The sequence below is a fragment of the Larus michahellis genome (assembly GCF_964199755.1).
Source record: "Larus michahellis chromosome W unlocalized genomic scaffold, bLarMic1.1 SUPER_W_unloc_1, whole genome shotgun sequence".
In the NCBI taxonomy this organism is placed as follows: domain Eukaryota; kingdom Metazoa; phylum Chordata; class Aves; order Charadriiformes; family Laridae; genus Larus; species Larus michahellis.
Window position 1 is genome coordinate 440,136 of NW_027435888.1, and position 25,072 is coordinate 465,207.

General features: G+C 54.6%; 1 protein-coding gene across 1 annotated transcript; it reads right to left on the minus strand.

Moving 5' to 3' along the window:
* Positions 1 to 13,065: 13,065 nt before the first annotated feature.
* On the minus strand, positions 13,066 to 22,621 carry LOC141736633 (antigen WC1.1-like). Its single transcript, XM_074571180.1, has 15 exons — positions 22,493 to 22,621; positions 21,247 to 21,561; positions 19,736 to 20,044; positions 19,068 to 19,382; positions 18,514 to 18,840; positions 18,113 to 18,427; positions 17,441 to 17,755; positions 16,911 to 16,973; positions 16,512 to 16,826; positions 16,055 to 16,090; positions 15,634 to 15,771; positions 15,377 to 15,472; positions 14,859 to 14,942; positions 14,492 to 14,644; positions 13,066 to 13,157 (listed from the first exon to the last, which is right to left on the minus strand). Exons 1-15 carry the CDS (start codon positions 22,557 to 22,559, stop codon positions 13,066 to 13,068), a joined length of 2,940 nt encoding a protein of 979 aa, XP_074427281.1. The 5' UTR covers positions 22,560 to 22,621.
* Between the last annotated feature and the right edge of the window lie 2,451 nt (positions 22,622 to 25,072).

A 25,072-nucleotide genomic window follows, 5' to 3' on the forward strand; every position in this document is an offset into this window, starting at 1 on the left:
AAGGCGGAAAGCTTTTTTTGCTTTTTATGCATGTAGTTAAATCCTCTTTACCCGCGGAGGGATGATTATGAGAAGAGTGCGTAATTGTGCAGGTGATTACAGGATTAGATAGTGAATGCCTTTAGTGTCTTTCTCTCACACAAAATTATGTGGCCAACTCTGGTGACTTGCTGTGGTCTGCAACAAGCGGATAGTCAGGCATTTAATCCACATTCTTCTCCACAGGAGAGTTGGTTAAAGCCGGCAGAACTCAACCCTACTATCGTTTTTTTGAGATGAGTTTTTTTCAAGAACCTTGAGGTTGGTGACTTGGCACCGTAGAGCCTGGAAAAAAAGAGGAGTTGAACCATCAAGACGCAGCCTGCCCTACATCTTCAAATGTTCAATAGTGAAGTACCAAAACTGCGTAGCTATTTACTGCATACTAGGAATTTTTTGCACTCTGGAACGTTTATAGCTTGATGCTCTCAGGGCAAGAGCAGATTCACCCATTAAGCATATACGTCTTTTTATGAATGATTAGAACCCTCAACATTTCCTTAGTTTGGCTAAAAACTATTTTGATGATTCTAATGATTCGCAGGTATTAGAACAGCATTACTGGAATCGGAGGAACATACGTGCCCAGCATGTCATCAGGCAGATGTTTCTCCTGATGCTTTAGTTGCCAACAAGTGCCTACGCCAGGTAACGTGATGACTTTGATGTAAACTGTTTGCATGAAAAGTCTATTTGTAAAAAGCTGAAAGGGAAGAAAATAGTACTTTACGTCTCCTTAAGAAAGGCTAAATTGAATGAGGCTAAATTTACTTTTCAAATGCTTCATCTGTTATTACAGAAGCTTACACCTTTAGAGACAGTCTGGCAAATTCGGGTCACACTTTTGTTTAACGTGATTGCCTCCCTTTCCAATTTGATGTTAACACAGAATTACTTTAAGTGCAGATACTCTGAGGTGCCAATCATTACTGACACTGTTTAACGTCCTGTGTTTGTGTATCCGCACATTGATTTATTTCAGGGTTGGTGGCATTTCCAGGAATACACCAGTAAATTTACTCTGTGGAGGTTTTTGTTCGCCTATCTACTGACGTTTCATAGTACGTTTTTGTAAATGTTTTTCTGCCTCTAGGCTGTGAACAACTTCAAAAGTGGAACTGGCTACAGAAAGCGGATTCAGCAGCAACAGCAGCGGCAGCTGCCACCGCCACCACCTTCACCACCACTCGTGAGACAAGCAATAACCCGCAACCTGCAGCCTCTGCTCCGGCCAAAAATGTCCAGACAGCAGGCGCCACTAATGATTTCGTTAGCTTCTCTGGCTTCTCCTTCTGCTTTGGCATCGTTGGCCCCTTGTCCGTCACCTGTGGCAGCCTGGCTGCCAGTAAGTCCCTCTTCTGTCATTGTCCCTGATCTCCCTCCAGCAGTGCCCCTACCTCTCCGTGCTGAAAAGCCAGATAGACCTTCTCGGTAAGTAAAGCTATAGAGCAACATGAATATGAAACGCTGAAGTTAGATTCTTCTTCTTGCACTCCTCTCTAGCGAGTGACATTTAGTGACATTCATTAGTGACATCAGTGACAGTTCCAGCTATATTTTTTTACTTTGAGTGAGGACACTTTGATAAGTTGGAAGTACACCTCATGCAAGAAGCTTCTCAGAAGTATTTGTTGTTTGGTTCCCCTATCAGTCGTTCAGTCCAGGTTTACCCCGAGAGAGGAACCTTTCTTCCCCGGGAGCCCTCTGATTTGAAGTGGCTAGGAATTCCTAAAGTAACCATTCGGTTATGCCAGACCTTCTTGAGTGCATTCATTTCTGTGTAGTACTGAGGATCTCATGTTCTCATGAAAAGTGTAAAACCAGCTGGAGGTAACATTGATCAGGTGTTTTCATGTTACTTTTTCCTACAGTATTTCTGCCATCAATGGTACGATAAGTCAGAGCCATCCTCAGTAGTCACAGGGTAGTCAGTGATGCATGCAGATTGGATAACAAACATTGAAACACTACATTTGAAGTATTTACAAACATGACAGTCTAACTTTGCAACCCAGTGAATTCATATGAAAACACGTGAAAAATCTGAACTCTAGTTTAGGGTTTATCTTCTTTCAGCTCGATGCCTTGAATGCAAACAGCCACTCTGTCCAGAAGGCTGTCAGGCTCCGCCGTACCGTTGAATACAGGGGCTCCCAATTCAAAAGAACCTCTCAGGCAGCCTCCGAACTAGAACACAGCTGATTCCTAATAGAATTTCCGTTCTTGCATCATCCAAAACTGAGGTTCAGCATGTGGGTTATACGTACTCTAATCCTCCCGTGTGCAGCCAGCTTAACAAATTCTGTTTCCAGTGAGCTGTCTCTTTGAATGCCGGTATTCCACGTAGACTTCTCTTCAGGGCTTCATGTGGAATCGCCCAACTTCCGATTGGTAGATCTGGTGAAGATTACTTTTTCTTTATTTGTTTCCATTTACAGTAGTCAGCCTTTTCTCACCTTGGACTTTATACTTCCAGTAGCACATCAAAACACTGTTTGAATAACAAAAATTCATGTGTTTTGTAGCGATGCTGATACTGTTATACCTCCTGGTGCTCTGGTGACTGCTGCTGAGCTTTCTAGATCTTCCTCTCTGTCAGTCAGCAGTTTGTTGGAAGAGAAGGTAAATTTTATTTCAACATATGCAGTGAGTCCTGTATTTTAGTAGAGCTCATTTTCCAACTGTTTGCGTTTATTCACAAGGGCTGTCAGATTCCTGTACTAAGACAACCAGCATTACCAAGTCTTCTGGGCCCCCAAGGGCAATCAATGCCCACGACTGGTAAGTAACTAAAACTTTAGAATTTCTTTTCAGAAATTATCATCAGATAAACTGAACGGGATTTTTTTCTTTTTCCTATCCCCACTCTGAAAGGTCATCCAACGAGAGCCAGTACACCTCGCTCGGCAGGTGGCAGACCAGGCTGGGACCTGTAAGTGTTCTGCAGAAATTCAGTATATTACTGCTCGTAACCTGTTAAATGAGGCCGTAGCACGTAACTTAGATAACAGCTGATTTATAATGAGGTAAGTGTGCCCAGATAGCTGTGGAGAATACAAGTGGTAATCGGGAGACCTTATTGTGGCCTTCCAGTACCTGCAGGGGGCCTACAGGGAAGCAGGGGAGGGGCTGTTTGCAAGGGCATGTAGCGATGAGGGGCAACGGTTTAAACTAGAGCAGAGCGGGTTTAGATTAGACATGAGGAAGAAGTTCTTTACAGTGAGGGTGGTGAGACACTGGCCCAGGTTGCCCAGAGAGGTGGTGGAGGCCCCATCCCTGGAGACATTCAAGGCCAGGCTGGATGAGGCTCTGAGCAACCTGATCCAGTTGAAGATGTCCCTGCTGACTGCAGGGGGGTTGCACTAGATGGCCTTTAGAGGTCCCTTCCAACCCAACACATTCTATGATTCTGTGATTCCAATTAGTTTTGAAATGGTTTGATTTTAATTGTCTTTGACAAAGGGCATATGTGATGGCACGAAGATGATTTAAAGTAAAACTCCAGTACACGATTGAAAAGAGGACTCTGAAAAATTAACACTTTTTGAGGAAACCGTAAGTAAGTACATCTAAAAATGAAATACAATTAAAGAATCAGGTGGAAAGATGCCCTCTTGATTACTGGCTGAATCGGGCTGAAGAAATTGATTTCCCCATAGAATTCGGCCTCCAGCATTCTCTTTTTAACAACCTAGTTGATACTGATTGAGCAAATTATTGGAAAAGTCAACGTTCTTATATGATGACAATTTTGAATTCCTTCCATTTAGTCGTCTCAAATAGCCAAGCTGCTTTCTCTCAGTTGGAGAGAGAGAGAAGAGTCTGTTTGATCTATTACTGCCGTGTCAAGTGAGTCCTTCCTTTTGGTATATATTTGTTCTAGACAGATTGTAAGGGTGCATTGTGTTTATAAAATCTTGAAGAAAAATGAAAACAAAAGCCAGGGTCCATGCCACAGATTATCTAAAAATCTCAAATTCAGTAAGCAAGAAAATAACAATTCGGGGGTGAGAACAGGACAAATACATCATCATGAGTCCGCAACATAGGAAGTGTACGTGGAAGAAGTCCAAAGACGTTTGAGAGAAGATTAGTTATTATTTGTGCAGTACTTTGAAGGTGAGAAGTGTGAAGTATGAGGTGTATCAAGGATTGGTAGAGGAGCGGTGGGCACTTGGCACGTGGGAGTCTCTCCTAAGCAGGGGCAGCCTCCATCCACAGTCGCAAAGCTGCGTATAGGGAGAGAAGACTGAGGGAACTGCTGGGGGTGAGGATGTGGGAGGCAAGTGTGAGGATCAAGAAATGAGCGTAGTCTCAAATGGAAGCAGGGAGAAAAATGCTGAGGCTGAGAACACGCAGTGCTCGCCACCACGCTCCGGCTTCGTTCGCTTTCCTCTCTGAAATCAGAGCAGAGTGTAACAAACGGTGACACGTGTATTTGGGTTTCTTTAGAAGTTCCAGTCGAGGACGCCTGCGTGGTGAACGTACCCAGAGCACCCAAGCCCCAACGCTACCAGCATCAACAGCAGTCTTCGTGCCAGCGCCTCCGCCTTCCTTGTACCCTCCACCACCCCAAGCACTTCCTCTTCTACCGGGGGCACTACAACCACAGTTTCCTCCCCAGTTTCCACCTGGTCAGCCGCCATCTGCCAGCTACACTGACTCCCCTCCAGGATATCCCCCAGCTCCTGCAAACACGTCATCAGCCTGGGTACCAACAGCAGTACCAACGGCGCATTCCGATCCCATCCCAGTGACACAAGCTCCTCCTTTATCTAGGGAGGAGTTTTACAGAGAACACCAGTGAGTGGAAGAGGAGTAAGTACTTGGCTCAAGGAAGTTGTGTTTGTTCTTTTTCATTTTTGTATTTTGAGAGCGTACTGGACTGCAGTTACACTGAAGTGCATCTGACATAAGCAAAAATGACATAGTATTTTTTTCAACAGGCTTTTTTCTTGCAGATGGCAAACGTGCAAAACTAAAAGAAGACAAACGTAATTCTAAAACTGTCCCTTCAACTTACAGGAATTCTAAACTGGTTTTGCTTAAATAGGACATGCACCTTTTGCGCTTGCATGCAGTATACGTTTTCTCACGTTGGGCACGGTTTGTTTCTTGGTGTCGTTTTGTCCTAAAGGTCAAACTCTAATTGTAATAAAGGTCAAACAAATGCTTTTGCTAAGGAGTTGATGGAATACAAAAGGTGCAAAAGGAGCGCAGGCGTTCATTTTCCAGGTAAGTGCTCGACATGTCCATAACGGAGAAGCAGATTGTCTAGAAGAATCAGGAGGAGTTCCGCTCCACCCCTCGGTCATTCGATGGACTGGATGGTTCGAGGCGTTAGCAGTGACAGGAGTTTCATATGTAGCTTACTAGCTCAGATACATGGCAGAGGTTGCAGTTGGCTGACAGTTATAATTTGGCAGTTGTTGTTCAGGAACAAGGGTCTCTTTTAGTAGAGTTTAGCTGCAGTGACGTCCCTCACCTCCTGACAACCTGAGAGGGCTCGAGACCGAATAGGAGCAGTTGCTGGATTTTCTGCGTCTCCCTGGTCTGATTGCCACCATTACCTCAAAGCACTTTGGAGGAGATACATGAGGGAAATTGTCTTCGTTTCCTCTTTTGTCTGTCTCATGTGGATACACGGAGAGTTTTTAACCTGGATCGCAAAGTGGTGGCTTTCGCTAGTATTTTGTTGACACTGTTAAATTTTCCTTAGGAATTAAAAGATCTGGCTTGTTCATAAGGAAATCTAAAATTTGTGAGGGACTTTGAGAGGAGGAATGATGCTGATGAACATATGCGGGATAATGTCAAACGCTTCTTTAAAAAATAAGAAAAGAAAAGCTTGTGAAGAAAAGCCTCAGGGTAGCTGATGGTTTCTGTCCCAAAAAATGACTTGGGCAGGTGTCTGAATAGCTCTTTAGTCGCAATGCGGTCAGTCTCTTTCCTGGAGGAATGGCATTGAGTCGTACTACTAGAGGCTGAGTTTAGAAGCTTTTAGGTATGATTTTTCTTGAAATGTGGTCACTACCCTTGGTCAGAGCTAGAGGCGTGTGCAAAATTTTGCTGGGACTCTCGTCCGTCTCGAGGTGTTGATTGAATAGTCCTGTATGTAAGATTGCAGTACGAGCATTTTGCATCCTTGCCAAATAAGCAGCAAGGTTAAATCGACTAAGCTGGTATTTTAAAATTAAGCTTTCCTGGCATCAGGCTAAATCGTGTTTTCTTGATGTTTGATGCTGCACTGTAGCCATAAAGACTTGCACTTTTTGCATCTTGCTGCAACAGAAGTGATTTGCGCTGCACGTGGTTGCTGGGTAGTGAAAAGTGTGTGTGCTCACCTACCAGTATAGGCCAGTATACATCGCCTTACGTCAGTCAATAGCTACAGTAGCTCACGTGGTAGAAGTGAGCGGAAATAGACTTCCCCTTCCGGTATGTTTTTACACTAACAAGGCAGCAGGTGTTCTGTCTTGTAAGCAGAAACTTCTACGTGTTATCAAGTTCTTCAATTCACAGTAGCGTTATGTCAGCAGCTGAAAAAAGCTTTGCCGTAAGCATATGGAGAGGGGGAAAAAAAAATTAATCAAATTTGGGAGGAAAAAAACTGGGGAGAGTGACGGTTTTGAATTAACTTCTTTTTTTTTTTTTTGGTGTTATGTTTTAAGGTCCAAGTCTCCCTGTGGTGCTTCATCCTACTCCAGTAGTTCACATACCTACTCCAAGTCAAGATGGGGTTTTTCCCACTCCTGCTCCTGCTCTCGATCATTTAGACGTTCCCATTCTCATTCCTACTCGCGATCGCCACCCTGTCCAAGAAGAGGCAAAGGGAAGAGTTGTTAACTATCGTTCTAGATCAAGGTCCCGTAGTTATCACTGTTCACAGTCAAGGTCACCCCCATACCCAAGATACTATTCTGATGCAAAACCTGAAAAAAGGAAAAGAAAAGTAGATGAAAAGGTTGATAAAGATCATGAAGCCACCTACATAAAGGCCTCTAAACCAGAAACTGCTGAATCGAAAACATGGCCGAAGGGGAAGACTGACCCTGATGGTGAAAAAGGAGAGCGACCTCCAGAAGGGGATAAATCTGCTTTTCTTAACAACCCTGCAAAAAAGATTGAACTTAACCAAGAAACTGGCAAAATGATGGTGAGTGGAGAAAATGTGCCACCTGCGAAAGAACCTGCTGAGAAACCTGAGCCGAGCAGCAGCAAAGTTAAACAAAAGAAAGCAAAGGGAGAAGTGAGAAGAAAAGTAACAGCAGCTGATGGATCTAGTTCAGCTCTTGTAAATTACACCAGGTACCTCATCATTTCTTTTCCTATTCTTTCTTTCCTCCTCCCCGCACCCCAAAAATGTCAAATTATTTGTGGTGACTAATGAAAGGAACAGCTAAATCCATGCTACATGAGTGAATAATCTGTGACTTTTCCTGTTAAACGGTCCTTGGGTCAGAATCAAATTTTGTTAAAGAAAACAAACAGTCTGTACTGCGCAGAAAGCTCATGAGGTTAATTCATTGCTGACGTGTTTGACCCTTCCTCTGGGACTTTTTCCCCCTCTTCTTATTCATTACATGGTGACTCTGAGGAGTCCTCCCCATGTCTTCCTTCCCATCCAGCTGACTGCTAAAGGCAAGGATAACAGACACGTCTATACCGTGCAATACTTTGACATTAACAATTGCACGGTGCTGTAATGATCTGCCTTTGTCAGTGTGACATGAAATCGATCCTTGCAGAAATAGCAGCTTGGTTGCCAATACACTGCACTGATTTTAGCTTTGAGCACAGTGCCACGGCGACACAGCTGCACTGCTTCCAGCTCAGTGCCGACTCCTTCGGCTCTTACCTTGGAGATGAGTCTTCTATATTCCATTGTGTGACATGTGAAAAACAGGAAAGTGATCTGGTGTGGGGCTGCTATTCCTTACAGTCCAGCACCTAAAGAAGCACAACAAAGCAAACTCAAAACATTGAAGACATCGCTGTAGGCTTAAGACAGTGTCTTGATAGTCTAAAAAGTTTCCAAAACGTAATTTTTTCTAAAGAAGAACATGGGACTTGAGGATAAAATTTGGGTTGTGTGTACCTCTCCGTAACTGCTTGCTTCCACGTTGAAGCAGGAACGTGTATCTAATTCATCTACCATTGGTAGAAGTGGGATGTGAAGGAATTAGCAGCTCAGACAGACCCCAATCCGGTAATCCTGTGTCTTTGTTAATGAAATGTGGAGTAGGAAGACACTAAATTAATTGATTGCTCCTCATGTTAGCTAGTGGACTCGTTCTGTCTCTTGCCTGTTCCCCTAATTGAACATCCTTTGAAGAAATGCTGCAGACAGACAATTGAAAGAAAAGCTCTTTTATAAAATGTTACAAAAGATCATGTATCCCAGCCATTATTGAGGTACGCTTTTTTCCTCTCAGCAGTAGTTCTACTGGAGGAAGTGCCGTTAGAAAGACCGAAGAAGAGCCAGATACAAAAGGAGGTGTCATTGAGGCAATGGAGGAGCACAGTAATGATATCCCAGCCCCAGCTGAAGACGTCGTGAAGCTGAAGCCTGAAGCAAGGGGAAGTCACAGTCTAAGCAGTCCCCATGTTAGCCGCAGCCGCGGTCAAAGCCCTTCTGAGAGTCGGACTCGAAGGCACAGGGGCAGTGCCAGCTCAGCAGCGAATCACGGCAGCAAGAAAAAGAAAAAGAAAAAAGAGAAGCAGCAGCACAAGAAGCACAAGAAACACATTGGAAACAACATGGAATTGGGAAAGAGGCAAAAACACAAGCACAAGAAGAAAACAATGAAGATGAGCAAAGAGAAAGAAAGAGGACCAAAAAGTGAAATGCGTCACTACACAGAATGACAGATAATTTAAAAAAGACTGAATTCCCAAGGGATCTGTACTAATTTTTCCTAAAATGTAAACAAATTTGGGCGTTGCAAATAATGACACGAAAGAGCCTGTGCTGCAGTTCCAATTTTGCTGCTTGATTATTTCATTTTTACATCAGAGCTTTGTAAGAGTGAGTTTTTTGTACAGAGTTGTTAGTTGTGACCATGTAACACAAAAGGTTTACTGGGGCATCTTTTTTTTAGCCACCGTTAAATAGTTTAGGTGGAGTTTTCTGTACTGTGAAAATTTTCCTAGTTGAAGGTCTTTTTAGTTGCCTGGCAGAAGCAGCTGGTATCAGTTATAAAATACCAGCGGAATGATTTGCAGAGACATTACAGCCCTCTTATGTCACTTTTTGATGAGAATAAAATGTTTTTGGTAAACTGTCCAATGTGAGATTTCCAGTGATAGCTGAACATTAGCAAAGGTCAGTGACTTTTAGCAAAGGTCAGCCTTCTTTGCTTCGGTCTTTACTGCTCAGGCCAGCCCTCAGGAGCCCCAGACTTTGGAAGTGACAGCGAAAGTCTAGACAAAGGAGGACTTCCCCTTGGTTGAGGAGAATTAAGTCAGAGATCAGGGAAGTAAGCTGGATATCCACAAGTCCATGGGTCCTGATGGGATGCACCCGAGAGTGCTGAGGGAGCTGGCGGAAGTTGTTGATGGGCCGCTCTCCATCATCTTTGAAAGGTCCCGGAGAACAGGCGAGGTGCCTGAGGACTGGAGGAAAGCCAACGACCCTCCAGTCTTCAAAAAGGGCAAGAAGGAGGAGCCGGGGAACTACAGGCCAGTCAGCCTCACCTCCATCCCTGGAAAGATGATGGAACAGCTCGTTGTGGGCGTCATCTCAAGGCATGTGGAGGAAAAGAATGCTATGGGCAGTAGTCAACACGGATTCACCAAGGGGAAATCCTGTGTGACTAACCCAATAGCCTTCTGTGATGGCGTGACTGGATGGATAGATGAGAGGAGGGCAGTGGATGGTGTCTACCTTGACTTCAGCGAGGCTTTCGACACCGTCTCCCACAGCATCCTCATAGGGAAGCTTAGGAAGCGTGGGTTAGATGAGTGGACATTGGGGTGAATAGATAACTGGTTGAAAGACAGAGCTCAGAGGGTGGTGATTAGGGGCACAGAGTCTAGTTGGAGGTCAGTGAGGAGTGGTGTTCCCCAGGGGTCAGTGCTGGGTCCAGTCCTCTTCAATATCTTCATCAGCGACCTGGATGAAGGGACAAAGTGCACCCTCAGCAAGTTCACTGATGACACAAAGCTGGGGGGGTGGCTGACACACCAGAAGGCTGTGCCGCCATCCAGAGAGACCTGGACAGGCTGGAGAGTTGGGCAGAGAGAAACCTTATGAAATTCAACCAGGGCAAGTGTCGGGTGCTGCACCTGGGGAGGAATAACCCCGTGCACCAGGACAGGTTGGGGCTGACCTGCTGGAGAGCAGCTCGGTGGAAAGAGACCTGGGACTCCCAGTGGACAACAGGATGACCATGATCCAGCAATGGGACCTTGTGGCCAAGAAGGCCAATGGCATCCTGGGGTGCATCAAGAAGAGTGTGGCCAGCAGGTGGAGGGAGGTCATCCTTCCTCTCTACTCTGCCCTGGTGAGGCCGCATCTGGAGTGCTGTGTCCAGTTCTGGGTTCAAGAAGGACAGGGAACTGCTGGAGAGGGGACAGCAAAGGGCTACCAAGATGCTGAGGGGACTGGAAGACCTCTCTTATGAAGAAAGGCTGAAGGATTTGGGTCTCTTCAGCCTGGAAAAAAGACGACTGAGGGGGGATCTTATCAACACTTATAAATAGTTAAAGGGTGGGTGTCAGGAGGATGGGGCCAGACTCTTGTCAGTGGTGCCCGGGGACAGGACAAGGGCCAATGGGAACAAACTGGAACATGGAAAGTTCCATCTGAACATAAGGAAAAACTTCTTTACCTTGATGGTGACAGCGCTGGAACAGGCTGCCCAGAGAGGTGGTGGAGTCTCCTTCTCTGGAGATCTTCCAAACCCACCTGGACACGATCCTGTGCAACCTCCTGCAGGTGAACCTACTTTGTCAGGGAGGTTGGACTAGAGATGATCTCTAGCGGCCCCCTCCAACCCCTACCATTCTGTGATAGTGTGGTTCAGCTCCAGCAAAACGCTTTCAATGATCTCCCTCAATATTCTTTTACCACTGGTGACACCACTGGTGACCGGCCGCCAAGCGGATTTCACCCCATTAATCACAACTCTCTGGGCACGGCCGTCCATCCAGTTTTTAACCCAGCAAAGAGTACACTTGTCTATGCCATCATTCACCAGCTTCTCCAGGAGAATGCTGTGGGGGACGGTGTCAAAGGCCTTGCCAGCCAGCAAGCTGTTCCAAGTTCCAGCCAGCTCCAAAAGAAACCCACCGCTGGCCAAAACTGAGCCCGTCAACGAGGATGGTGGAACCTCTGTGAGAGTGTATTTAAGAAAGGACACAAGGGCTCGAGTGGGAGAGGAGTTAGGGAAAAACCAGTGTGAGAAACAGCCCTGAAAACACCAGGGTGAGTGAAGAAGGAGGGAGAGGAGGTGCTCCAGGTGCCAGAGCAGATGGTCTCCTGCAGCCTGTGGAGAATACCACAGTAGAGCAGGTATTTCCCTGCAGCCTAAGGAGAGGAGCACAGCGGAGGAGGTAATCCCTGCACTTGGTGGAGGACCCAACACTGGAGAGGCTGGATATTTCCTGAAAGAATTTCAGCTTGAGGAGAGCCCATGCTGTAGCAGGTTTATCTCAAAAGACTGTAGCCTGTAAGAGGGACCCCATGGGAAAAGTGGTAGAAGGAAGGAGCAGTAGAGAGGAATTGGTATGGACTGACCAGGACCCCCATTCCCCATCGCCCTGCACTGCTCAGGGGGAAGGAGGGAGAGGAGCTGGGAAGGAAGCAGCAAAGTTCAACAAGGAAAAAAATGTGTGGAAATAGTCTTTCCAGGTGATAAGGTCTTCCATCGGTCCTATGCTTCTTTGACCCTCAGCCTTTGCAGTTGTACATGCCTGGCCTGCCCACTTACCTTCACTCCTGTCCCCTTTGTACGAGGCCCACACACATCTTGGCACGCCCAGCGTAACGTGGCCTCCACCAAAGCTGGAGCCCACCTGGCCTTGGAGGCAGGGAGGGGCCCGGTCCCCTCTGTCCGGGGCTGGGCACAGCTTTTCCCTGGGAACCTCCCTGAGGAGCACTCCTCCTCTGTGTCAGCCTGGGGCCCGGCAGGGGTGGCCCGGGGACAAGGGCTGCTGGGGCAGGGCTGAAGGAGCTCAGCTGGGAGAGCATTAGACTGAAGATCTAAAGGTGCCTGGTTCAGCCCTGGGCTTCAGCAGTGATTTTTCTCCCTCTGCTTTTTGCAGAGTCCGTCTGCCACCTTCCAGCCTGCCCCAGCCCTGCTTGCTCCTTCACCTCTTGCCAGAGCACTGTCCCTGCCCTGGACCTGCACATCTGCGGCTTAGAAGGAGCCTTCCTCCAGCCCCACAAGTCCCCAGCCTCCCCCTGGGCAGGACTCTCCACTCAGGGCTGCTTTGGGGTGGTCTCCAGCTGTGCCCCCTTCCCTGCTCCACAGGATCGGGATGTGTCCTCTGCGGGGTCTCTGCACGACCCAATTCCTCTCCTCTTTGTCATGCTCAAGGGTGCAGAGTCTGTTCCCCTCCTCAGGCGCCTCCTGCACCTTGTCTCCATTCCCAGAGCAGAGGCCACTGGACCCATAGTCCCAGGGAGAGGCACTCCCTGGAGCTGCGGCCTGAATGGCAGCATCCTTCCCCCGGGGGGGTGTTGCAGTGAGACCTCTGATGTGCCCAGGACAGCTGACAAAGGCACGCTGAGGATCACCCACCGGAGTGCATGGCCATCGGTATTGTTTAGCCACACGCTGTCCTGAGCAGAATTTCTTGGCCCCCTTTGCCCCCCTGCTCCAATGACTGGTAACACACCAATATGCTCCTCTCTGGGCATCAGCCCCATGGAGATGGACACCTGCCCTTCACCCCACCTCCAGGGATGCTGCGGGGCAGAGGGGTGCAGGAGGCCCGCTACATGGATGAGGGCGTGTGAGCTTTCTGCCCCCATGTTTCCCCATCGCACACCCTGGGGTGCCATCAGAGCCTGGGGGCACCTCACCCCAGGGAGGGCATGTCCCTCACCCTGTTGTACTTCTCCTCCTGTGCCGCTGCGCACAGATGTGGCACACAGGGGGGTTGCCCTTGCCCTGGGGGGCAGAGGAGGCTCAGGAGTTTTCTCCTCTCCGTTGGCCCTGGAGGGGGCCAGAGCGTGGGAGCAGCACCTGCAGCCAGAGCCTCCTTCTGCCCCATTGCTCTTCAGAGATGCTGGAGGGGCAGTGCTCTGCCGTGCAGCCCTGTGCCAGGATCAGGCCCCAGGGGAGAGGCAGTGCGGACTTCCCCCATCTCAGGAGGGCTCAAGTGCTGTTTGCTGCAGAGGGTCCCTGGGCACCCAGGGGACAACGGGGCTGTGCTTGTCACAGGCCCCTCATGGGAGGAGAGTGTCTCCTGCTGGGAAGGCTCCAGAGGGTGTAGCTCAGTGGCAGAGTGCCCACTTTGCATGTGGGAGATCCTGGCTTCCATCCCCAGCACCTCCAAGGGGCTTCTTCCCTGAATGCCCAGCCTCTGGGAAAGGCTGGAGCTGGAGCCTCTGGTCCTCTGCAGGCACTGTGGGCCTGCCCTGCCCAGCCAGGGTCTGGCTGTGGGGTGAGGAGGGCTGTGTGCGCTGCCTCCTTGGAGCCCCCTCTCAGGAGAGAGGCGGGCAGCTGTGCTGGACCTGAGCTCAGCTCACTGCCCTGCACCACACACCCACCCGAGACATGCCCCTTCCCCACCACCATGTCTTTGGGCTCCGATATCCTCCAGCCACCCTCGGGGAGACACTAAAGCACCTGGGCAGGCAAGCACAGCTCTGGCTCAAAGGCTTTTAATAAGAACCAATATGGGGGCCCCTATGTAAAAACAGGGGAATGAAAATCAAAGAAACCCCTGGCAGTTTCTGCTGCCCGTGGGAAAAGGGAGAGGGTTCCCTGGTGCTCACGGCTCTCCCAGCTGCACAGACCTCTCCTCCCTCCTGGCTGCCCCCAGCTGCACTGCAGGGACGGGCTCTCCTGGCCAGGGGCTCAGGGACCGTTGTGCACTGAGCTCCGGTGTCACAGCCTCTGTGTCCTCAGGGGGATGTGCCACAGACACCTCTTCAGCATCGTCATAGCCCGTGCTCTCTGGGGACAGGGACCAGCCATCCCCCTCAGCTCCAGGGGCACCAGCACCTCTCTGGGAGAGCAGGTTTGGCCCTGCAAGAAGCAGGGCAGGCCACTGCATGTTCACCCCATGGGGTGCCTCTCCTGGGCTGTACATCACCTTCCTCCCTTCTCCTCACCAGTCCTGAGACATTCAGCTCCCTCTCCCACCCATGGAGCCCCCAAGGAAAAACTCCTGGGGCAGGTTGCCCCATCCGAGCACGTTTGGCTCTCAGCGTGACAGCGAATCATCCAACGCCAGGGATGCCACCCCAGGAACCAGCAGCACTTTCTTTCCCTCTCACCTCCAAGGGTATCTGTGGGTCCAGATCCTTCCTCTGCCACCCTGGGCATTTCCCAGTCTTCCTGCCCAGGGGAAGGATCCTCCCCAGGGTCAGAAACCTCCCTGGCATCATCATAGCCATCAGCTGGGTCACCTCCAGGCAGGACAGGGACATCTGAAAGGAGAGGAGAGCTGGTGACAGTGAGAAGATGCGTTCTGCAGAGCAGAGGATGGGAGGATGCGCAGGGACGTGGGGCTCCGACATCGGTGTTTGCAGCCCCACAGGAGATCCCGCCCGATCTCCCAGCTCCGAGGGTGACACTCAGTGACACTGCTGTCCATCACATGTCTACAGGGAGGAGACATCCACCCCTTCCTGCACCCATTACCTGGTGCTGGCCATGGACCATCCTCCTCCTCGCTGTCCCCGGGGTAGGGCTGCAGCTTGCTCAGGGACCCCTCTGAATAGGAGCCTGGAGAGAGGCCCAGCAGGTGTCAGGGGAGTGCGCTCTGCTGACCCAGCTTGTGCTCAGTGCTGCTGGGGACGTGGGACCCACAGAGCCACGGCTGCATGGGGACGAGGGCTCAGGACTCACCCTGCTGCCCTGGGACAAAGCCCATCTCCAAGGGCCTGCCAGAGCTGCCCTGGGACAGCCCCTTCCCTCACCCCTCAGGTGTCCCCCAGGGTGCAGGGGCAGGCAGAGAGGGGCTCTCCCCAAATGGGACGTGCAGAGCAGGTGGGGAGAAAGCTTCTCTCCTGGGCCCAGGACATGGGTGCTCCCCACACAGATCCAACAGCCCCACAACCGCACGAACCATGGGTTAGGGGGCTGCAGGGGTCAACCCTGGGTGGCAGCCAGGGGAAAGAGCACTGTAGATGTGTCCTCAATGAGGGACACACACCAACCTGAGCCGCTGAACCTTGCCTGCTTCTGCCATGCTGTGCTGGAACCGATCTCCTCGTACACGGCCTCAGGGAAGGGCTCCTGAGCTCTCTCAGAGCCTGTGGACAGAGGCAGGGCTGGCCCAGGGATGGTCAGAGAGGGGATGGGATCCCGCAGAGAGCACACACTCTTGTCCCCCCAGCTCTGCCTCTCCCACTCACTGACACCCCACGGCACGCCGGCCTTGCCAGCAGGCATCTTCCCCTGGGAAGGGACCCACCTCTGCGCCCAGCCCTGGCGCTTCGCACTTGCCCGGCCAGGAGGGCCAGGAGCAGGCAGACAAGGGCTCCCAGGATGATGCACATGATGACGGGCAATGAGACTCTCCCGCTGCCGGTCAGACGGCCCCGCGTGGGATCTGCATGGCAGGAACACAGAAAGGGCAGCACCAGGCCTGGGAGAGGTGAGGGGCCGGCACACCCCAGTCCTGACCCCCATTACATACCGGGTTTCAGGGGACGAGGGATGGGGAAGCTCCCACCTGAGTGGGTGAATGACAGCCCTCCCCAGCCTCCCGCCCCACCGCTACCCCGGTGCCTCCTCCTGGGAGTTTCACAGCCCAGCAAGGAGCCCCTTCCCTCCGGCTGTGGGTCACAGCCTGGCCCCAAGAAGACCCAGCACTGGTGGGGAGGACGGGTTACCTGCTGGAGGGGTTGGTGCTGCCGTCCTGGGTGCATCTGCAGAGGAGGAGAAGGAGAGCTGGGCTGAGAGGGTGGGGGTGCAGGTACCAGGGAGCCTCCTCTCTGACACACCGTGTGTGTGTGTGTGTGCGCGCACGTGTGCATGTGCAGACATCCCTGCCACATCCCACCCAAATCGCCCCTCCTGCACGACTGGTGAGCATGGCCAGGAAGGAGCGCAGGGCCCAGAGCAGGGACAGAGCCGGCAGCCCGGGAGGTGCCCCTGGGGGCTGCAGGGCCCTGCGGGCAGAAGCTGGAGGACACCCAGCCCCACAGAAGCTGCTACCCACTCGGCAAAAGGCTCTCCTGCTCTGCAGGGATGGCCTTGCTCTCAGGAGCTCTGGAGCCATGATGGCAGGCAATGGAGGAAATTGTGAGGTGTCCCTGCCCTTCGAGGTGTCGCAGCCCTGCCGCTCACCTGAGCAGATCACGGCCGCGTCCTCCTTATGGCGGCAGGCACCGCTGTCCCCAGGCCGGGCCCAGCAGTCCTGCAGAGATGGCTCTGTCCCCCGGCACTCCACCTGCTCCAGCCAGATGGGGCCGCTCCCCTCCCCAGATGCAGCCTCGGCCAGGGCAGACACCGCAGGGCCACAGCCCAGCTGCCTGCATGCCACCTCGGCATCCCGCATGTCCCAAGAGTCGTCACACACCGTCCCCCAGGAGCCGCGGTGCCACACCTCCACTCGGCCGGAGCACCCCTTCTCCCCTCCCACGGCACGAATCTTCTCCCTGTCTGGAGAAGGCAGAGAGCTCCCAGGGCCGCGGGACAGCAGGCAGAGCCCTGCCAGGCGAGAGGGGCATGCAGAGGAGCAGCTACCTGTGCAGCTCGGGGTGCTGGGGCACGCAGCCATTGGGGCCGGGGGCGTTTCTGGCTGACTCCCTGCAGAGGGAAACGCTGTGGTGAAGGGGCTGCTGCAGGGGGGCGTGCAGCAGAGAGTGGGGCTCAGCTCAGCTCGTGCCACCCACCCATGGCAGCAGCTGAACCCCGGTCCTTCGGGGGACACACACTCGGCAACGTGGGGGACCCTGACTGCTCAGCCCCAAAGGGACCCTGGGTCACAGAGCAGCAGGAGGGTGTCCATGGAAGGGACACTCCTCAGAGCCCTGGCTGTTCCCTTCTGGGACCTTGCCTCGAGAAACCTCTGCCCCAACCAGGCGAAGCTGGGAGCCCAGCTGGCAACCGCTGGTGAATGTGTGGGGCTCCAGGAGAGGAAGTCCCATTTTTGGTACCAGCAGCAGCAGCGTCTGCCTTGGAAACGAAAGGCCCCTGCAGGCCCAGGAATTTGACCATGCCCAGCCAGGAGCAGGAACGCAGGGGATGCTGGTGCCCGGCTAGCTCAGAATTACCCTTGCAGGTGATGTGGGTCTCATCTCGCAGGTTGTCGCATGACTGCGGGTGCCAGGGAGCGGAGGGACACTGCCAGAAGGAGCTGTTTCTCTCCCCACACTCCACACGATCCAGCCAGGCCGTGCCAGACAGCCTGCCGTAGGGCCGTTGTGTTTCCAGGGACCCTCTGTCCCCGCAGCCCAGCTCCTTGCATGCCAGCGACACAGTTTCAGGAGTCATGGAGTTGGAGCAAACGCTCCCCCACGTCCCATTGTAGAAAACCTGCAGGCGCCCGGAGCAGTTGGTGCCATTCTCCAGCCTCAGGGCCATGAACTCTGGGAGGAAAGGCAGCGAGGGGGAACAGGCTGGGCTGGGGCTGGGGGAGCAGGGACACCCCTGCACCCGCCAGGCCCTCAGACAGGCAAAGGCACGTCCAGCAAGTCCCCCTTGCACCCACGGACAGAGAAATGTCCCTGATGGACAGACACCCCTGCCCTCCCTGCGGACCGTCAGGGACAGCGGAGCTCCCCAGGGACCCCCGGTGGGACTGAGGGCACCTGTGCATGGGTGTCCCCACGGTGGCCTTTGTCAGGGGCTCAGAGCTGGCCAGGAACAGCCTCGGCCGTTGCCGGCTCTCCCCTCGTCCCGGCCTGCCTGGGCACTGGGCTCCCACCACAGCTCCCGGCACACACCTGAGCAGACGACTCCTGCGTCCTCTTTGTGCCCGCAGTCGTGCTGCCCCCAGGACCCTGCCGGACAGTCCCAAAGAGCAGCTTCGGCCCCGGAGCAGTTCACGCTCTCCAGCCAGATCTGAGCGGAGCCTTCCCCGAAGCGAGCGGAGCCAACCGCCTCCAGCGCCCCTCCGCAGCCCAGCTGGCGGCAAACGACGGCAGCATCAGACAGGTCCCAGCCGTCATCGCAGACACTCCCCCAGCTGCCCTGGTAGTAGATCTCCACTCTCCCCGCGCAGCGCCCAGGCCCGTTCACCAGCCGCGCCTGACGGCTCCCTGTAGCAGGAGGAAACCCCGGCTGCCGTCAAGGGCCAGCTGCCCACCCAGCCCAGAGCCTGGGGGAGCCATGCAGCGCCACTCACCCCAGCAAACGACCCCCACGTCCTCGGCAATCCCTGCTTCCAGCGCACTCTCAGGCAGGGAGGTGTTGCAGAGGGTCAGGTTGGCCTCGTGCCCTGCACACCGCACCCCGCGCAGCCCCACGGGACCCGTCCCTCTCTGAGCCTTCGGGGGGTTGTAGGCTGCCTCTGCCTCTCCGCACTGCAGCTGCCGGCACACCACACTGGCCTCCTGCACGTCCCACTGCTCATCCAGGACTCTGCCCCACGTCCCGTGCTGGAAGATCTCCACTCGCCCGTCGCACGGGCTTCCTCCACCCACCAGCCGCAGGGATGCGAAGCGAGCTGGGCCTGGGGAGAGCAGCCATGCCCCAGCCCTTGGTGGCATCGGGGAGCCCGGCAGCCTGCAGCATGTCTCCAGGCTCTGGCACCCTTGCAGGAGGGCCCTGGAGCTCGCCTGCCTGCCGCCAGCCCTCTGTGGGGACCTTCTGAGCCAGAGCCTTGCACTGCCACAGGGTCCCCTGCTTTGGGAGCATTTAAGAGGAAAACAGAGTAACCGAGTGTTTTCCTGCACTCACCTGAGCATATGACAGCAGCGTCGTTCTCATGGGAGCACGGCGAGGCCCCCAGGGCAGTCACTGGGCACTCTCCCAGGTGGGCTTCAGTCCCGTCACAGTGGAAGGAGTCTCTCCAGACAGGGCCGCTTCCTCTCCCAAAACGCCCTCCTTTAGGAATGGACTCAGCAAACCCGCAGTTGAGGTGACGGCAGAGAACGTGGGCGTCCAAGAGGTCCCAGCGGGAGGCACAGAGGGTGCCCCAGGTCCCCTGCACATGGACCTCCACCCTCCCCTCACACGCCGTGCTGCCGTTCACCAGCCTGAACCCTGTGAACTCGGGACAGAGAAGGATGAGACAGGGCAGACTTGTGCTTTTGCTGCCTTGGGTGGTGGAGTAGAGGCCAAATGGACACCCTGCCTTTCTCCTCCTTCTGCACCATTTTAGGGCTGCAGACAAACATTCAAGGTCAGGTTTAACGGGGCTCTGAGCAACCTGATCTAGTTGAAGAGGTCCCTGCTGGTTGCAGGCCAGTTGGACTAGATGACATTGAAAGGTCCCTTCCAACCCAAACCATCCTATGGTTCTGTGATCACCCCTTCTGCCCTCACACCCAGCACAGCACAGTCCCGTCCCTGCTCCCCCATCATCGGCACACCCCCGGTGGTAACACCCTGCCCTGAGTCCTTACGTGTGCAGGTGACACCGGCAGCATTCGCGTGGGTGCAGGGTTGGTCCCTGGGGGACCCCGTGGGGCAGGAGCTGAGAAGGGATTCATTCCCCACACACTGCAGCTCTCTGTCCCACATGGGACCAGCCCCTTCTCCAAAGTGAACTGCCCCCGGGACAGACAGGGCTGTGCCACACTGCAACTCTCTGCAGACCACGTCGGCAGCTTTGGGACCAAAGTCGGAGTCACAGACAGTTTTCCACTCGTTCCTATCATGGATCTCCACTCGTCCTGAGCAGGGGTTGTCCCCTCCAACCAGCCGGACAAATCCTGGAGTAACCAAAGAACCCTGTGAGTTCCCACAGCCCTCTGGCAGTTACATACCCATGTCCTACCTGGCCTGCAAGGTGGCCACAGGCAAAGAGACCCACGAGCTTCCCAGCAGCTCCCAGTGGGTGTTGATGTCACAAACACACCAGGGACCCCCTGCTGCTCCCCCAACATCATCACAGCACTCGTGGGCTGGCTTTTCTCCCAAACCCACAGCCACAGGAAGCGCTTAGAAAAACTGCTGCCCTCCTGGAGACCCTGGGCTACCTGGCACTGGCCCCAGGCACTGCAGCGCTTGAGCCCAAGGAGATGGGCTGAGGTTCTGCTGGCTGCTGCAGCCTGCTCTGCCCCACCAAGCTGAGAGCCAGGCTGAGGAACCCCTTGGAGCCACCAGAAATGGAGCCCATTGAGGCACTGCTATTAGATGGGACATGTCAGAGGGAGCAGATGTGGTGCAGCTGTACCTCCAGTCGCTGTCTCCACCAGCCCCCAGCTCCAGCACCTGCCTGGGGAGGGTCCTCAGCCAGGGCCAGAGAACACTGCCAGGGGTGCACATCCCTGGCCCCCAGCTGGGTAGAGGGCAGGAGAGGGGGCAGAGGAGCAGCCCTGGGCTGACACAAGCTCCCAGGGCAAGGAGAGTCAGAAAGTGCTGGCAAGTGCCCTTGGCACAGGGCAGGCAGGGGCTGGGGTAGGCAGGAGAGGCTGGGCAGCAGGTCAGCGCTGCCTGCACAGGGGTGTTTCCCTGTGGGCTCGCTCTCATGGGGTGGCTCTGGAAGGGGAATGAGGTGGCCATGAGCCACCCAGCTCTTCTGCCCAAGCCCAGGGCCCCTGCCCTCTGAGCAGCCCCTCTGCTTTGGGGGACTCATGTCTGCCAGGGGACACAACCCAAAAGTCCCTGACCTCCTTGGGCCCAGGGTTGTGGGTGGCCATGTGAGTTGCTCTAAGTCTTCTTGCACGAGGGCACCATCTCCCAGCCCCAGGCGCCGATGGAGGGTGGGCTGAGACACATCAGGGGTCAGGCAGTGGCGGGTTCCCACTGGCTTTTCCTCAGGGACCGGGGAAACCAGCAATGACAGTCCCAGCTCAGCAGCGTGACCAGCCACACCAGGCCCTTCTCCAGTAATCCCTTGTTTCCTTGAGGGCACAGCCAGGTCCCTTCCCCCGTCCTGGTCACAAAGGTGGGGAACAGGCTGGCACCGTACCTGAACACGTCACTCCAGCATCCAGACTGTGATCACAGTATTGTCGAATCTCTTCTGTGTCTGTGCAATCAGACAGGGCTGACTCGGTGCCATGACACGCAACATCAGCCATCCAAATGGGGCCAGATCCTGGCCCAAAATGTCCGTACTGAGGAGCTTCAAGAGCAGACCCACAGCGCAGCTGCTTACAAACCACTGCAGCATCGTCCATGTCCCAGTTGTAGCCACACACAGTCCCCCACTGGCCCTGGTGTTTCACCTCCACTCTCCCAGCACAGTGTCCGCCGCCATCCTCCAGCTTCACCTCTGCAGCCCCTTCGAACATCGACATGGGACCGCTCAGGAGAGCACCGAGCCCCAGAGTGCAGGTCTAGAAGGCCCCCCCTGCCCAGGATGAGTCAGAAGCACCACGGTGGGAGGGTGGGAGTCCTCACCCCTCTAGGCTGTCCCTTGGCCAGTGTGGGGGTCCCTGCTCTCCCCACAGCCTGTGAAGGCTAGGGGTGCAGTACTCTGGCCCTTCTGGGATGGGCTATTCACCATAACACAGCCCTGGGAACCTCCTGCCACTCCCATGGCCCCCTCCCATGACCACCCACTCATTGTGCCCCCAGGCCCTGCACAGGGAACCCGCTCCTCCCCAGCCCAACACCCCATAACAGCCCCATGCCCCAGCCCAACACCTTGCCCTGCTGACCACCTGCCCTGGCACCACCCAAGCTCACACACCCACAGGCCTTTCTGTGTCCTCATGAACACCAACATGATCCCAAGGATCCCCCCAACTCATGTCCCCTCCTGGCCCCTGGTGGCAGCCCAGCCCCTGTGCTTGGTGGGGGCCCCTGAGAAGGGAACTTCTCTACCACCTCTGGGTGCAGACAGTCCAGTCCCCCTCTCTCTGTGGGGCACAAACTGCCTTCCTGGTGTCAGGGCTCCCCTGAAGCCTGGAGCCACAGCCAGCCTCAGGGGCACAGTACTGGGGAACAAGTCATCCCAAAAGGGTACCCCAGGATGGGTTGTCTTTAAATGCAGCCAGGCACAGGCTGCCCGAAATACTGGAGCTCTGGAAGTGGAGACACCCTCTCCCAGCCAAATGGACACAGGCAAAGGCACAGGGTCCATGGACTTGAGCTCCTCCTGACCCTCATCTCAGCGGCACTTGGAAAGAAACTCTCTTCCCAAAGGGCTCTTGATGACCCCACTGGTACCCGATGGCCCTGGGCTGTGGGAAAAGGGAGCCGGCACTTACCTCTGCAGAGCTGCACCCAGAGGAGCAGCCACAGCACCCGAGGGGACAGGAGTCCCTCCATTCCCATCCTGAGCCTCCTGCCCTGCTGGCACAGCCCTGCTCTTCCCCACTCCCTGTCACAGCTCCTGGGGACTCAGGGGGACGTCGATGATGGGAGGGTAATATATCTCTGCAGATGCCGACCCAGCTGCAGAAGGAGCCAATCGAAGCAGCAGCACCTTTTTAGACGTTATCGGGAGCTATCTCCCCTCCGACACAGCCCAGCCCGCCAATGAACTTCTCCAGCGCCGTTCATGACCATATATGAGGGACATATATGTCCCGCTGCCGGTGTCATGGTCGCTGTGGTGGCGGATCATCATGGGACAAGCTGGGTGTGCAGGGGAATTTGGTTAGTCACCCCTTGCACCCTGCTGTGGGCCTGGAAGCACTGAGCATCTCCTGCACTGGGCTCATCCAAGAAGCCATGAGGCAAGTGTCCAGCTGCCCCCAAGCTGCGGTGACCATGGAACGGGGACTGCACCAGGGTCTGTGTCAGGATGGGGAGGAAACAGCCCCTGCCCCTGACACGGACCTCACTGTGCTGGGAGCAGCATCTGGGAGAGGTCTTCATCCAGGGCAAGGGCTCCATCCAAGGAGTGTTGGCTTGTCCGTCCCTCCCTGCAGACCCCCACAGTGAGTCCCTCGCAGGAGCTGCAGCTGGATCATGTCCCTGCCCTGGCAGCAGACGGGAAGCCCAGAGGCTCAGACGTGTCCCTGACTCAGTGTGTCACCCAGGGGCCGTTATTCCCCGCGGGCGGAGCGGGAGCTGGAGCCTGCAGGTGCACAAACCACAGCCCACGTGGCCTCGCCGCGCTCTCCCCACTCCCCCTGCAGCGCCCGGGCAGGAAGTCTGTGGTTTCCTCCTGGCGCCGTGCCCAGGCACATCCCTGGGGTGCCCCCGAGCCACCCCCACCCCGACTGCTCCAGCCAGGGCCGCAGGGGCTGCTCCTTCGGCCTCGCAGACACGGGGACGGGCAGCTCCCATCCCCTGTCATGCCCCTGTCATGCACATGGCCGCTCTGCACCGAGCCCCACGGGCACGGGGTGACATCGGTGATGTGACCTCACATCCTTCCTACTGCCAAAGCTGTGTGTTCGTGGGTTATACTGACGGTGACCTCACACTCTCCTACTTCTGCTGCCGTGTGCTCATGAGTGGTACCGACAGTGACCTCACGTCCCTCCTGCTGCCACCACCGTGTGCTCAGGGGTTACAGTGACCATGACCTCGCACCCTCCTGCTGCTGCTGCTGCTGCATGCTCAGGAGTCCCGCTGTCACAAGTGTGTGCGTGTTGTGTACAGGCTTCTGATGACGATGGTTCTTCCAAAAAGCCATATTGGGGTGGGGTCCAAGTATTATCTTAATGGCATCAGAAGCGGCCACACAAGCCATATGCCTGCTCCTTGCCCAAAAGCTACACAGGCAGCGGTGAAATCACAAGAGCAACATTCACAAGCCACGTTCCTGCTCCTGGCCTATCAGGTATTCAGACACCAATGACCTCACAGACATCTACATAAACTACTGCTTGGCTCCCAACCTGTCACCTACTCGGGCACCCGTGACACCACAACACCCTACACCACCCATGTTCCTGCTCCTGCCCTACCAGGTACGCGGGCAGCAGTGACTTCACCAGCTCCTACACAACCCATGGGCCTCTTGCTGGCCTGTCAGCTCAGCGGTCACAGGTGACCTTGCAAACACCTACACAAGATGGGGGCTTAGTCCTGGCCTACCAGCTTCTCAGGCACCTGGGACCTCAAAACACCCAACACAAGACATGTTTCTCCTGGGCTCCTCAGGCACCAGTGACATCGCAGAGACATCCACAAGCCAGGTGACGGCTCCTGGCCTGTCGTCTGCGCAGGCACCAGTGACCTCCAGGCACCTACACAATCCCTAGGCCTGTTCCTGGCCCACTGGCTACTCAGGCGTGAGCGACCTCATAAGCACAGACGCAGGGCGTGGGCCTGCTCCTGGCCTGTCAGGTGTCCAGACATGAAGGATCTCACCAAACCTACACGAGCCGTGGGTCAGCTCATGGCCTGTCAGCTGAGCGGGACCTCACAAGTGCGTATCTGCCCATTTGCCACGTACTTGCCGGTGAGGGACTCAGGCTGCAGTGACCTCACAGGCACCTACACGAGCTGTGCACCTGGGCCTGCCTTATCAGCTACTCAGCCAAGAGTGACATCCCAAGGACAAGCCCAAGCCACGTGTCTCCTATCAGTTACACCAGCACCAGTGACCTCACCAGCCCCTACAGGAGCCCTGGCCTTGCTCCTGCTCTATCAGCTACTCAGGCACCAGAGACCTGACCCTCACATCTCCCCCTGCTTGCTGTCTGCTCACCTCTGAGATACGACTCCTCACAAGCTCCTACACAGACCAGAAGCCTCCTCTTGGCCTGTTGGCTACTCAGGCAGCAGCTCCTCACAAGCACAGACCAACCTATTTGCTGCGTGCTCATCTTTTGGGGGGACCCAAGCCAGTACTGACCCCCCTCTCCGTCACTTGCTCACCCCTCCTAGAA

Excerpts from the sequence above, each read along its gene's own strand:
- LOC141736633 (XM_074571180.1), bottom strand. The coding sequence starts at position 22,559 with ATGGGAATGGAGGGACTCCTGTCCCCTCGGGTGCTGTGGCTGCTCCTC. Across the intron at positions 20,045-21,246 it reads TGCTGGAGTGACGTGTTCAG|GATTTGTCCGGCTGGTTGGA; the intron begins GTACGGTGCCAG and ends TGGTTACTCCAG. Across the intron at positions 14,645-14,858 it reads TGGTCCATGGCCAGCACCAG|ATGTCCCTGTCCTGCCTGGA; the intron begins GTAATGGGTGCA and ends CTCTCCTTTCAG.